Source organism: Urocitellus parryii, chromosome 9 (assembly GCF_045843805.1).
Source record: "Urocitellus parryii isolate mUroPar1 chromosome 9, mUroPar1.hap1, whole genome shotgun sequence".
Taxonomy (NCBI): Eukaryota; Metazoa; Chordata; class Mammalia; order Rodentia; family Sciuridae; genus Urocitellus; species Urocitellus parryii.
Window position 1 is genome coordinate 36,049,545 of NC_135539.1, and position 14,319 is coordinate 36,063,863.

The 14,319-nt window shown below is 59.6% G+C and overlaps 1 protein-coding gene across 1 annotated transcript; it reads left to right on the forward strand.

Annotated features, from left to right (window-relative positions):
- The first annotated feature begins 3,015 nt into the window (after positions 1–3,015).
- On the forward strand, positions 3,016–12,435 carry Fscn1 (fascin actin-bundling protein 1). The gene is made up of 5 exons (XM_026407191.2): positions 3,016–3,945; positions 9,886–10,042; positions 10,131–10,252; positions 10,527–10,694; positions 11,137–12,435. Exons 1-5 carry the CDS (start codon positions 3,114–3,116, stop codon positions 11,337–11,339), a joined length of 1,482 nt encoding a protein of 493 aa, XP_026262976.2. The 5' UTR covers positions 3,016–3,113; the 3' UTR covers positions 11,340–12,435.
- Positions 12,436–14,319: the final 1,884 nt, after the last annotated feature.

Sequence of the window (14,319 nt, forward strand, 5' to 3'; positions counted from 1 at the left end):
CCCCTCTCCATTCGATTTTCATGTATTCAACAAATAGCAAGCCGAGCATGCCTGTAATCCCAGAGATTCAGGAAGACAGGAAGTTGGAGGCCAGCCTCAGCAACTTAGGGAGACCCTGTCTCAAAATTAAAAAATAAAAATAAAAAAAAAAGGGCCAGAGATGTGGCTCAGTGGTTAAGCACCCTTGGGTTTAATCTCCAGCACTTAAAAAGAAAAGAAATAAAAAGATAAAATGAATAGCTGTGACGCATGAACCTCTGTGCTTCCCCCACCTGGGCTGATCCTAACTGTGCCCCCAGGACCCTTGGCTCATGTTGTTAAGTGAATAATCAAACAGCTGGCATTTATTGGGCCCTGACACTTGTCAGGCACTGACTGGCTTAATTGCTTGATGAGTAGTTACAACTTGTCCAGGTTTGCCCAAGAGGTTCCCCATTTGAACACTGAATCCCACGGACCACAAACCCCCTCAGTCCAAGTTTATGTGTGTCAGATCTTCTCAATGGCTCCTCCAAGGTAAGTGCCATTAATATGCCCCTTTTTAAGAAAAGCTCGAAAATTCTCTGAGCTGTGAATTTGAACCAGGAAGCCCCAATGCAAGGGTCCAAGCTGCCTCTGCTGCCCATTCAGCCTCCCTAGGCTTTCTGCCCTGGGTAGGCTTTGCCTGGGAAAGCCTAGCCCTGATCCTGCACCTGGCCTGACAGACCAGAGATGCAGCCCCTCCTGCCCTGATCGAAGTGGGCAGGTCTCAGCATACCCTGCCCTCCTGCCAGCCTGTCATGAGCACCTAGTTTCTCCACCTTCCTTCCTCTGATCTTGGCAGTTGACCAGAGGTTTGGGGTCTCCCTCACTAGGTAAAGGACTTCTGGGTGCTGGAATGAGTCTGAGGGTAGCTGGGTCAGTGTCTAAAAGTTCTACGCCCTTGGGGACTCTTGGATCAACCCGGGAAAGGGGATTGTCATGCCCCCACTTTTTTTTTTGGGTATAGGACATTGAAACCAGGGCTGCTTAACTACTAAGCCACATCCCCAACCCTTTTAAAAATATTTTGAGATAGGATCTCACTAAGTTATGCTTACGGCCTCGCTAAATTGTTGAGCCTGGCTTTGAACTTGTGATCATCCTACCTCAGCCTCCAGAGCTGCTGGGATTACAAGATTTGTACCACTATGCCTGGCTCTCCAGCCCTTTTGAAATCTTTTATTTTGAGACTGGTCTCGATAAGTTGCTTAGGACCTCACTAAGTTGTGGAGACTGGCCTCGAATTTACTGTTCTCCTGACTCAGCCTCCTAAAGTACTGGGATTATAGTCATGTGCCACCACTACCAGTGATTGGTATCTCTTTTGCAAAAGAAACAGGTGGTGCACATCTGTAATCTGGGAGACTTGGAAGGCTGAGGCAGGAGGATTGCAAGTTGGAGGACAACCTCAGTAATTTAGGGAGTAAAAAATAAAAAGGTCTGGGGATGTAGCTCAGTGGTAGAGTGCCCTTGGGTTCAATACCTAGTATCCTCTCCCCAACCCACCCTCACATGAGGAAACAGGCTCAGAGAGACTAAATAACTTGCCCAAGTCACAAAGCCCGTGAAGTACAGGATTTCAAGCCCAGGTCTGCAAGGCCCACTAGAAGGGTCCATAGAAGAAACTTTTCATTTCCAGCAAGGTGGGCTCTATAGGAGGGGATGGTACAGTCTACTCTGGACTGGGGCTCAAGGCCCTTCCAGGAAGCACAATTGAGTCAGAACAGTGAGAAGTGACACCACCTTCCCTCCCCACCCAGAAAATCCCTGGAGGGGATTACCTGGGGCAGGGGCAGGCTGGGGTGCTCTGGGCAGGCAGGGTGCTCCAAGCAAGCTGAGGACTGGCTAACTCAGTGTCAAAGCCACAGGGGCACTGAAGGGCCCAGCCTGGGATCTGTGGGCAGCCTGTGGCCATGCTGGCATTCCAGGGGCCTGCCTGGCATTTGGGGAATGTCCCAGGAAAAGTCTTGGCCTTCTGAGAGGCTCAGAAAGGGGATGTGTTCCTAGATGGGTGGTGGGAGGTGATGTTTGTAGGGAATGTCCCTTCTGAGGGAGGAAGATGAAGCACTGGGGTCCTGAAGGATGGGAGAGCTACAACCAGAGTCACATTCTCCACACAAAGTCAACACAAAATTGGGGCTTGGGTGGGGGAGTGGGAGGCACTGAGACCTCGCTCTGAGCTGCTGGGCTGGGCTGTCCTAGGGTTGTCTGACCTCTCTGATGACCTAAAAAATGGGAACAGTAATTCCTGCCCTGCCCACCCCACTGCCTGGTAGATCAGAAGCATGTGACTGTGCATCACCAGAATGGGGACACTGGCACTGACACCCCCGCTATCACTGAGACCTATTTGGGCCAGCCAGGCTGCATGACACTGGGACAGAGGCCTCAGGGAACCACAACTTCTGCTCCAGAGGGTCTTTCTGCAAGGTCTAAGTGCATCCTGCATTGGGCGGTTGAGGTCCGCAGTCCCCTCTCCAGCTCCAGCCCGACCGTTCCTCACCAGGTCTTCTCATCTGCCAACCTTCTTCTACCTATCTCTGGCTCCTTCAAGACCCTGCTGTAAGGCCACTTTCTGGGGCGCTCCGGATCCGACTCCATCTATCATGGATCTGCGCTGCAGTTCTTGCGGCCTCTAAAGTCACCTCCCACCTGGCCTGTCCATCTCCACCCCTCCCCCCCAGGTTTGGGGCGGTGGGGGACATCCCATGGGTTCCATAGTGGGTGGGCACTGGGAACCAGGGATGGAGCGATGACATGGGGGAAGCCGGTGGCCGCGGGAAGAGCGAGGGTTGCAGAGGCCGGTGGAGGAGAAGGAACGGACGCTGAGTGACAAGCCGCGCCCGGCGCCCCCCGGGCAGCCCTCCACGGAGTCTGCTCTGGGCCCTCCCCTGCCAAGCTCGGGGCGGGGCGGGGCCTCGCGGCGCTGACGTCACCCCGCCTATAAAGCGGGCGGGAGCGGCGGGCTGGCTTTGTGGAGCGCTGCGGAGGGTGCGCGCGGGCCGCGGCCGCTAAACAAAGGAGCAGGGGAGCCGCTGCGGGGACCGCCACTCACCTCCCGGGCCGCGCCGGGGCCTCCGCCCGCCGCCACCATGACCGCCAACGGCACGGCCGAGGCCGTGCAGATCCAGTTCGGCCTCATCAACTGCGGCAACAAGTACCTGACGGCTGAGGCGTTCGGGTTCAAGGTGAACGCGTCGGCCAGCAGCCTGAAGAAGAAGCAGATCTGGACCCTGGAGCAGCCGCCCGACGAGGCGGGCAGCGCAGCCGTGTGCCTGCGCAGCCACCTAGGCCGCTACCTGGCAGCGGACAAGGACGGCAACGTGACCTGCGAGTGCGAGGTGCCCGGCGCCGACTGCCGCTTTCTCATCGTGGCGCACGACGACGGCCGCTGGTCGCTGCAGTCCGAGGCGCACCGGCGCTACTTTGGTGGCACCGAGGACCGCCTGTCGTGCTTCGCCCAGACCGTGTCACCGGCCGAGAAATGGAGCGTGCACATCGCCATGCACCCGCAGGTCAACATTTACAGCCTGACCCGAAAGCGCTACGCGCACCTGAGCGCACGGCCGGCCGACGAGATTGCTGTGGACCGCGACGTGCCCTGGGGCGTCGACTCGCTGATCACACTCGCCTTCCAGGACCAGCGCTACAGCGTGCAGACCGCTGACCACCGCTTCCTGCGCCACGACGGGCGCCTGGTAGCGCGCCCCGAGCCCGCCACCGGCTATACGCTGGAGTTCCGCTCCGGCAAGGTGGCCTTCCGCGACTGCGAAGGCCGCTACCTGGCGCCGTCTGGGCCCAGTGGCACGCTGAAGGCGGGCAAGGCCACCAAGGTGGGCAAGGACGAGCTCTTCGCCCTGGAGCAAAGCTGCGCCCAGGTCGTGCTGCAGGCGGCCAACGAGAGGAACGTGTCCACGCGCCAGGGTGAGTGGGGACGCCGCCCCGCGTCTCCCGGTCGGTGCACAAAGCACACCCCACCCGCATCCTTATAGTCTCCCGCCCTTTCCAGCCCGCGGCGCCGCTGCTATCGCCAGTTCCTTGAGTGCCCTGCGCTAGGCGTACAGGCCACCTCGCCCCTCCACGGGACTTGTGTTTCCGCCAGAGGAGGGGGCAAAGGGGTGGGGCCTCTCCCATCCTCAGGCGCCGCTACGTGCCTCCCATCCGAGGCTGGAGTCGTGGGGCCCCTAGGCCCAGCTTTGGAGCCGCCCTGTGTGCCACCCCCACCCAACCTGGGTTCTCCCCATGCGCGCTGATGCCTCGAATCCTCCCAGTTCTTGGGGAGTGGGCTCCCCCGCCCCTTTGCTCTTGTGGGTCCGCCTTTCCGCAGGCCTTTAGAGAGGGCGGAGGCGACGGTCACCACTGGCACAGGCCCCCAACCCCCTTCCTCCTGTCGCTGGCAAGGTGGGGGAGGTTAGCCGGGCTTTTGATCCCGACGGGGTGTGCTTCCACCTCCCCTCGAGCCTGGCCTTGTGCACCTCCTCCCATTGCCGGGCGGGGTCGAGGCCTGCGGGGCGGGGGGTGGGGGCTTCCCGAGTGTCTGCCCTTCCCCCAGCCCCTCCTCCCTCGCCTGCCCCGCGCTGGAGGCCGCGGCCTTTGTGAGCAGGGGGCGGGTCGCCTCGCTGGGCCCTCCCTCTCCCCCTTTGTCCTGCTTGGTCTCTGCAGATGGGAAAACCAGATGCGGCGGGGCGGGGGAGGGGATCGGCTCTGGAGGGTCCTCTTGCGGAGGAAGCTCCCATGCGGCCATAGACGCTGTCCAGGCGCAATGTCCCGTCCAGAGGCGCCCCGGGAGGCGGCCTCACTCCTCGCGCAGCAGCCGGCCAGCAGCGTGGCTCGGATGGCAGCGCGCCAGGCACCCCGCCCTGTGCTCCGCTCAGCGGGTGTCTGAGCTGCCTGGGCGCTCGGAGGGAGACCCCAGCCCCAGCCCGACTCCCCGGGGAAGCCCCTACCCCGGAGTGGATTCGTGCCCAAAAACCCTACAGGGAACAACTGGCGGCAACTCGATCCGTCCCTTCCAGGGCCTCCCGCAGGCAGGCCATTTCCGACGGGTCTGGGCGCCAGAAGTGAGCCCCCCTCTTTGCCTCCTTTCCCAGATCCTCCCCCCTGGCCCTGTCTCTGCCTTCTGGCGTTCCCTCTCCTTTGCCAAGAAGCTGTTTGCAGCCAGAGGCCCCCTGGAGAGGCCTGTGAGGGTCTTGCTCCTGGATGGGCAGTTGGACCCCAGCCTTGGAGATAATTGGATGGGAACCCAGTCAGTTCCCTCCCAGTGGAGGGGGTCCTCGGATGGCCATTCTCCTGACTGGCTTTGGGCCCCTTTGGCAGTGAGGTAAAGGTGGAGGCCTGGGAGGGGCCTGAGTTAGCTGAGGTAAGGCCCAGAGAGGTGAAGCCACTTGCCCTGGGTCAGGCAGCAAGTAAATAGTTTGCAGGACTGGGTATGTTTGACTCTAGAATGTGCCCTTATCTGGGCACCCCTGTGCTTGCCAGCATTCTGTTTCCCATCTCACAGTTCTAGGTGGATCAGGATTTCTACCTGTTTAGTAAACATTGAGGATGTGCCGAGATGTGAGTGGAGAAGAAATGTAGCTTACCTTCTCTTGGATATGACTGAGATATCAAGGAAAAGACTGGGGATACCAGGATCAGGTTCTCCAATTGTATGGGCAGGTTGCTCCTTCCTGAGAGGACACTTGAGCTGACTTGAGAGTGACATGGCTATACTAAGTGTGGGGAACAGTGGTGGCTACAGCTTGTGCAAAGGCCCTGTGGCAGGAAGGCACAGATGAAATTTGTGGCTAGGATGAAGTTTGGGAGGTTGGGAGGTGGGGCTGGGGGGACTTGCAGGGCCACAGGACTTGGATGGTACTCATTAACACAGATGTTCTCTGTGACTATTGGGCTGTGTCCAGAGCCTCCTTCCCTGGGGAGGATGGGACTAGAGCAGGTGACCTTAGTCCTTGGGGGCCCGAGGAGGAACCGAGAGCCTGAGGGTATTTTTTGGCAAGCCTGGGCAGACACCTCTCTGTAGTACAGCTCACTTGGGGCACCACAGTTATGATTCAAGCTGATTCAGTTATGATTTCAGGAGGAGCCTGAAATTGAAGTAAGGCCGATCTGGCTCATCTTGGTGTTTAAAGGGATGTGAAATGGGGGATGGGGAGGCTTGGGGGTCTGAGGCTGAGCCTCCACTGTATCAGCAAACACTGCCGCCTCAGGGCTTCCAGGGGTGGAGGGGACACAGGATCCTGAACCTCCATGGGGTGGGGGTGTGTCTTGGATAGGCCTTCGTGGCAGGAAGGCGGGCCTGGGTTCCGCACATGTTGGGAACTGCCAGTCAGGAAGGAGGAGGATCCTGGGGCCGGGCTGGGGATATGAATCATCCCTGCAGGATGTGTGCGGCTGGGTCTGCGGGGGCCGGGTGCTCCTGGCAGAGGCTGCCTCCTGCCTTCCAGCCTCAGTTTCCCCAACTGGGACGTGCACAGACTCCCCAGGTGGCATCTCCCTCCTGCTCAGGACGCTGCCCTGCATGGCTCAGCACACTCCTCTGGTCTCGGCCTCTCTTCTTGTCACTCGCCCTTGTACCTGAGCTCTGCCCCCAGCTTGGCTCTGTGGTGCCCTGTCCCAGCTATTCCAAGGGACTGTCAGGCTGGGCTTTGCGAGAATGCATGAGTTCTCTCCCTGAGGCAGGGGCTGGCCTGTGAGACGGAGAAGGGGTTCAGGGGTTCCCAGCTGCCTAGAGAGAGGGAGATGAGGTGAGGCCACGGGTTTTCCAAGCCCCCTCCCTAATCGGGATGGGTTCAGGGGAAGTGCCTGTTTTGGACAAGCCAGGGGGATGTGGGAGCTCCCAAGGGCTGGAGGGGGTTCAGGAAGGTGACCTCAGGGAGCGAGTGCCCTTTTTGAGCCCCCCCAGAGAGTGGCAGAGAAGCTGGGCGCAGGGGTCAGGATGGAGGGCGGGCAGGGGCCCAGGGCTTCCTGGAGAGGCCAAGAGCTGTGTCCTGGGCGCCTTTGAGGAGCCTCCTGGCTCCGCGGGGCCCCTTGAGCCTGTGACTCAGGTTTTCTGTGCCGCGGTTGAAGAGAGAAATCCCACAGAAAACCCGTTCCCATGGTAACAGGGCCCAATTAGAGGCAACGAGGCCAAGTGGGGCTTTTGGGGGCTGAGTGGAGCCTTTGGGGGCCCAGCTGGGTGGGTGGGGACCGCTCCCCTCCCCCAGCCCTTCCTGGTGGGAGGACCTGGGGGTACTTGGCACCAGGCCCTGGAAGGCTCCCTACATCCTGGCAGGGATGAACCCTGAGGCAGGGTTCAGTGAAGGTGTCGCCCTGGGTGCCTGGTGCCACCTCCGGTGCCTCCCTGTCTGGTTGAGGCCTTTCATCAAACTTTCTGAGGCCTGGAGGCAATCCCGTGGGTGGGGTGTGAGGACCCAAGCAGATGGTGGCCGTCCCTGGCCCTGGGCGAGTAGTGGCCTCCACAGGAGCTCCCTGTCTTCCTCTGTCTGGGAGGAGGAGGAGGATGGTGTCACTTCATGGGGTTGCTGGGAGGACTGGGCTTGACTGGGGTCCGCTCTTGCACAGGTGTAGCTGGTGGTGCCCTGGTCATCTGCGTGGCCCTCAGCCCCAGGTCCTGTCCCCTTGGCCTCTTTCCTGCGCCTACTGTTCTTCCTCAGGAGCCTGGGCCCCCTCTGTGCTGCTGGGGTGGTCCCCAGGGGCTTTCCCTCCTGCCTGTTCCCTTCCTTCCCTCTGGTCACCGTGTTGGGCCGTGGTGCTCTGTGGCTGGGGCGGGCTGGGGCCTACCCTGCAGCCTCCTAGAGCAGGATCCTGAACCCCCTGCCCAGCTCGCCTAGCTGATGGACGCTTGGCCTGCCTGCAGATGTGCACCCCCTTTCTGGGCAGGCGAGGGGGACCGTGGGAGGTGCCCTGTGTAGCTGTGGCCATAGGGCAACCCTGTGGCTTTGGCTCCTCTCACTGGGTGGGGTCTGAGCAAGGAGAGACCCCGGCTTCCCTGGGGCCTGGTAGTAGGTCTGTTCACCAACAGGGACCCAGGGGACAGGTGAGAGGCCCAGAGGTTCTAAGAGGGGCAGAGGCAGAGGCTTGGACTGTCAGGAGGAGGCTGCACCCGTCCCTTAGTAGACCCAAGGCACAGTGGGGGGAAGGAGGGCGTGGCCAGGAGTCTGCTCCCTCCCCTCCTAGAGCTACAGACCTCTTACTTTTTCACCCTGTGACCTTGGTCCAAGGACATGCACCCTCAGGCTCAGTCTCCCTCTTTGTGAAGGAGGGCTGAGGGTCTCCTCTGCCTGGCACTTAGGGACATGTGATTGGGTTCAGATGGCAGCAGCACCCCCAGACTTGGAGGATGTGAATTAAAGGTGGGTCCTTGCCAGGTGGGTGTTGCAAGCCTGTAATCCCAGTGCCTCGGGAGGCTGAGGCAGGAGGATCATCCCGGGAGGAGGGCGGTTTCCAACTTAGCTGAGGCTCTAAGCTACTCCGTGAGACCCTGTCTCTGAATAAAAAACTAAAAAGGGCTGGGGATGTGGCTCAGTGGTTAAGCACCCCTGGGTTCAATCCCTGGGACCAAAAAGAAAAGAAAAAAAGTGAGTCCTTCCGCTTCAGGCTCCAAGATCTGCCAGCTGTCCTCTCCTCTGTGGGATGACACTTGCCATGCCCTTGGGGCCCTGCTTCTTCGAGGCCCCCCAGAGGTCCCTCTTCTAGGTTTTTCGCTAAAGGAATCAAGGGACAAAATGACAGGGGCTGCACTGCAGTGGGGGGCGGGGAGGGAGGAGCCTTCCCAAGGATCAACATGGTCACCCGGGCGCTTTCCTGATGCATACAGATGTCACACGGCTCCCAGGCCCAGACACAGCACACACGTGGGTGAAGCACACACGTGCGTAACAGACAGTGGGGGTGTCCCACGCCCAGTGTTCAGCGGCGAGGGGGCGTGACGAGTTTTCTAAATGTTCTGGAAGGATCCTGCGCTCTCGTGTTTTACTCTTTTAAATCTCACCCATTCTGGAAGCAGGAAGACTGTAACGAACCCCCATATACCGCCTGCGCCCCGCCTCCCCCAGCCGGCGATGTGCTGCCAAAATATCTCCATCTGTGCCTTTATGTGATGTTTTTGGTTGTATTTAAAGCAAATCCCTGACACCAGGGCGTTTTATCCTGAAATACTTCCATCTGTACCTAAAAAAAATCAAGGCCATTTCTTACATAACCACAACATACACTCAGTCTCTCCTGCCCAGTCCCAGGCCACAGGAAGGTTCCTCACCTGGCTCCAGAGAACCTCTTGGAGGTGATTTGTTCAGAGGTGTCACTTCTGTTTGTTTGTTTGCTTTGGTTTTGGTGCCTGGGAAGGAACCCAGGAACTCTTGCAGGCTGAGCATGTGCCCTGCGCCACCAGCCCTTATAATCTTTTTTTCCATTTTTTGGTACTGAGGATTGAACCCCAGGGTGCATAACCACTGAACCACATCTTCAGCCCGTTTTCCTACTTTTTATTAGAGACAGGGTCTTGCCGAGTTGATAAGGGCCTCACACAAACGCTGAGGCTGGGTTTGAACTCATGATCCTCCTGCCTCAGCCTCCCAAACTGCTGGGATTACAGGCATTGATTGACCACCCCCCCCCCCAGTGCCCCTAGGGTATTCTGTGGTCAGAGGTAGAAGGTGGAAATGGTGTAGCGAGCTGGGCCCTTGACTGTCAGCCCAGTCCTTGTGACTGGGTCCTGTCGGCTGCCACTCATGTGCAGCCTGAGGGTCTCCCTGCCCCCCCCTTCCCTGTGGTGGCCCTGTGTGTGGATGTGTGATGGCGGGGCAGTGGGTCCAGAACTGGGGGACACAAGGTGCTCTGTACCAGCCAAGGGCTCCCTCTCCGCAGGTATGGATCTGTCGGCCAATCAGGATGAGGAGACTGACCAGGAGACCTTCCAGCTGGAGATTGACCGGGACACCGGGAAGTGTGCCTTCCGCACGCACACGGGCAAGTACTGGACGCTGACATCCACCGGGGGTGTGCAGTCCACCGCGTCCACCAAGTGAGTGGCCCCCTTCCCCTGCCCGTGCTCTCATCCCTTCCTCCTGTGCCACCCAGATGGTGCCCTGACCCTATCCCACCACCCCCAGGAATGCCAGCTGCTTCTTTGACATTGAGTGGCGAGATCGGCGCATCACCCTGAGAGCGTCCAATGGCAAGTTTGTGACCGCCAAGAAGAACGGGCAGCTGGCCGCCTCGGTGGAGATAGCAGGTAGCTGCCTTTGGGCACACGCCATGTCTCTGGTTCCCTGGCGCCGCCCTTATAGCCAGGAGGGTCAGGCACACCATGGTCACTTACCAGCCCCACCTGAAGCCCACATTGTGCTGGGCACCCCTCAAACTGGCCCTGCCCCTGCTTACTCAAGAGCTGGCTGCTGTGTGACTCCCCAGCTTCTGGCTTTCCCTCTCTGAGCCATACCCTGGCTGTCCCAGCTCCCACCCTGCCCGCTTTCATGAGGCTCACCGTCCCTCTCCTCCTGGCACAGGGGACTCGGAGCTATTCCTCATGAAGCTGATCAACCGCCCTATAATCGTGTTTCGTGGGGAACATGGCTTCATCGGCTGCCGTAAGGTCACTGGCACCCTGGATGCCAACCGCTCCAACTACGACGTCTTCCAGCTGGAGTTCAACGACGGCGCCTACAATATCAAAGGCAGGTTCTTCTGGAAGGTGCCAGCCAGGGAGCACTCTGGCCCTGCCTGGCCCCAGGGGAGGGGTGTCCCGTGGCCACCAGCGCCCTGCACTGGGAACCACGCTTTCCCTCTTGTCTGTACGGGGGACTTACCTGCTTGTCCTGGACAGGGGGATGTGAGGGTGGGAGGTGAGCAGGGAGGTGAGTCGGGGGAGGCTGGCTGGACACACCTCAGCTGCCGGACTAAACCCCAGACTCCAGAGTAGCTGAGCTGGACTCAGAGCTCCATGTGTCCAGTGTGGGCAGGAGGGTTTGGGGGGCACGGGGACTCCAGTCAGTTCTAGAAGCTGGTGGGGGACATTGATCCTTGAAAAGGAGGAGGAAGGCCATGCGGGGTGGGAGCCGGAGGGCAGGTGGGGGTGGGGGTCCCCGGGACACAGCTTGACGGGTCCTCCCTCCCCAGACTCCACGGGCAAGTACTGGATGGTGGGCAGTGACTCCTCTGTCACCAGCAGCAGTGACGTCCCTGTGGACTTCTTCTTCGAGTTCTGCGACTACAACAAGGTGGCCATCAAGGTGGGCGGGCGCTATCTGAAGGGGGACCACGCAGGGGTCCTGAAGGCCTGTGCAGAGACCATCGATCCCGCCTCGCTGTGGGAGTACTAGGCCCACCCTGGCCTGCCTGGGGGCTCCCGCAGTCCCTCCTGCTAACCCTCTTCTTCAGGTGGCCCTGTGGCAGCTGGTGAGCCCCTTGCCTTTGAAACTGGAAACCCCAGAGAAAAACGGTGCCCCCACCTGATGCCCCGACTGACTCCCTCCCCCTGTCTCCCCAGGGGTCAGCAGCTGCAGCCCATCCCTTGGAGGGACTTCGCGTCCCTCTGCCCTCTTGTGCCAAGGGACAAGGCTGCCACCTCTTTCTTCTGACCTCAGACGACTCTGAGCCTTATTTCCCGGGAAGTGGCTGCGGGGCAGTGTGGCCTGGCAGGCCCCTGGGCATGGCGGGAACCCTTAACTGGAATCTCCTGCTCCCTCCTGCAGCCTTTCCCTGCCCCCAGGAGCTGGGTGCTTGTCCCCAGCCAGCCAGCGGGGACTCCTCCATGGAGCCTAGTCCTGCACACCTGTAGAGGAGGGTGGCCTTCCCGTGGGGCTGACCTAGCCGGGGCAGACTTGCCCGTGTGTGTTGTTTGGGGTTCCGGCTGGATGGCAGGGTCTCTGCTCCCTGACTTTAAGCAGGCTGCAGGTCCTGCCCCGGGGCATTCTGGGCTGGGCTGGGCTGGGGATGCCCTGCTCCTGTCTCTTCCCTTCCACTCTGGCCTGACTGGAAGCAGAAAATGACCAAATCAGTATTTTTTTTTTTTTTTTTTTAATGTCCCTGCTGGAGGCGCCCCGGGCCAGCCTGGTTGCAGTTGTGAGTGGTCTTGGCGGGGTCTTGGCACTTGCCCTCCCCCTCCCCAGCTGGTGCCCTCCTCCCTCCCTCTGCCCACCCCCAGCCCTGGGCCCCTATGCCTCAGCCAGAGCCCTGCCACGTTTGGTGCTCCATGTCTGACACCTCGGGTCTCCTGGGCAGGAAGAAGCCAGGTGTTCCCTGCAGCCGGGAGCTCTGGGGTGAGCCTGAGCCCTCCAGGTCCCGGCCACCCTGCCCCGGCCTCCCCTCCACCGTGCATCTCACTCTGGGTGTCTTGGTCTTTTATTTTTTGTAAGTGTCATTTGTATAACTCTAAATGTCCATGATAGTAGCTTCGAACTGGAAAAAAAAAAGCAAAATAAAGTACTGCAAGTCTGCACCCCTGAGCAGCCTGTGTCTTGGTGGGGGCTGGGACGGGTGGGGGAGACCTGGAAGGCAGGCAGGCCCTGGCTGCAGCCGGTGGCCGGGAGCTCTGAACCAGGCTCCCCAAGGAAGTGCACTCTGGTTTAGCCCCCTCTGCCCAGACCCCCGGGCTCCCAGTAGGAGCAGGGCTGAGTACTGGGCCTGGGGTGGGATTCGCACTCCCATTCTGAGTGCTGAATATTCAAGTGCAGGTCAAGGGTAATTCGCCCTCGGTTGATAGATGCCCCTGCCCAGGGGTCCCTTCCGCAACATTAAATTACACACCCCACAAATGACATTCAGTATGCACATGGGGCTGGGTTAAGCTCGGAGGCGGGTCTCTCCCAGGCAGACAGGAAACTGAGGCCTATAGACCAGGATATTGAGCCCATGCCCTTGCCTGGCTGAGCTCCATGGGGCCAGCCTCTGCAGGGACTCCGGAGGGGCAGGCCTTGAACTGGGCCTTGTGTGTTTCCATTTCATGCCAGGGTATCCCTAGGGTTCCATTTTACAGAGGGGGAAATGGGCGAAGAGCAGAGTTACACCCTTGCGTGGTGGGCCGCAAGCCAGCAGGTGCCCACCAGCCAGGCCAGGATGGAAGATGGTGCTGGCCCCCACCTGTCCGAGGCCCAGAGGGCACGCTGATTAGCTGCTGATGACAGAACAGGGCGGCCCACTCTGTGATTGGTGGTCCCTAGGAGCGGGAGTCCTGAGATTGACAGGGGCAGGTGGCAGCCACAAAGGACTGTTGGCCTTCAGGGGTCTCTGCGGCTCCGCCCCATTGAAGCCAGGCCGGAAGCCAGAGGAGTGTCAGTGACAAGGAAGGACAGATGAAACCTTCAAGAGCCAAATGCAGGGAGACTGCCATTCCTGAGGCAGAGCCCAACTCTGGGATGGCCCTGGGTCTGGTCCCCGCATCCAGATGCCACCAGCTGTAACAGAATTCATTCTGCAGAAGTGAGCCAACTCCGTGTGAGTGGGTGGCTGCAGCCCAGGGGCTGAGGGAGGTGAAGAGGGACATTCCTAGTTCTCCCGTGGGTGGTGCCTCACCCAGGGAAAGGGACAGAAGAGCCCTGGGCAGAGGGACCTGTAGGGGCACAGGACTTCCCAGGGTAGGGGGAAGGCAGTGAGGTTCCAGGCAAGGTCTGGCTTGGGGTCCAGGGGGACCCTCAGACCCACGCGGAGGCAAGAGGAGGAGGGAGACAGGAGGGCGCTCTGGAGGTCCACAGGGAACACCAGACTCACCTGGGCACCCTGCTCCCTGCCTCCTGGCCTTTTCCCTCCTGGGGGTCTCTTCTGTGGGGACAAGTTCTGAGGTTTCCCAGGGCGAGGTTTCCAGGACTTTGGGTCCAGCTGAAGCTGCAGTCTCCTTTGCTTCTCAGGGGTTCTGTACACAAACAGTGCTCTATCACACATGAACGCCTGTGAACTTGCACCCACACAGACTCGGGATGCACGGGCAAGTGCAGATACGTGTAGACTGGTGCACACACAGTAGGTGCAGAGTGTGTCCAGAGGCATGTTGTGCGCATAGACACACAGATACAAGATCTGCACACACAGCAACCACAGACATGCCTGTAATTCTAGCAGCTCTAGAGGCTGAGGCAGGAGGATTGCAAGTTTGAGGCCAGCCTCAGCAACTTAGGGAGACCCTGACTCAAAATAAGAAATAAAAAGGGTTGGTGATGGAACTCGTGGGAGAGCATCCCTGGGGTTCAATTCCCAACACACACACACACACACACATACACACACAGTCCTCAGCCTGTACCACATTGGCTCTCAGGATACAAACCTGTCCCCTGTGCCCCAACCTCTGCATTTCTCCCAGCCAAG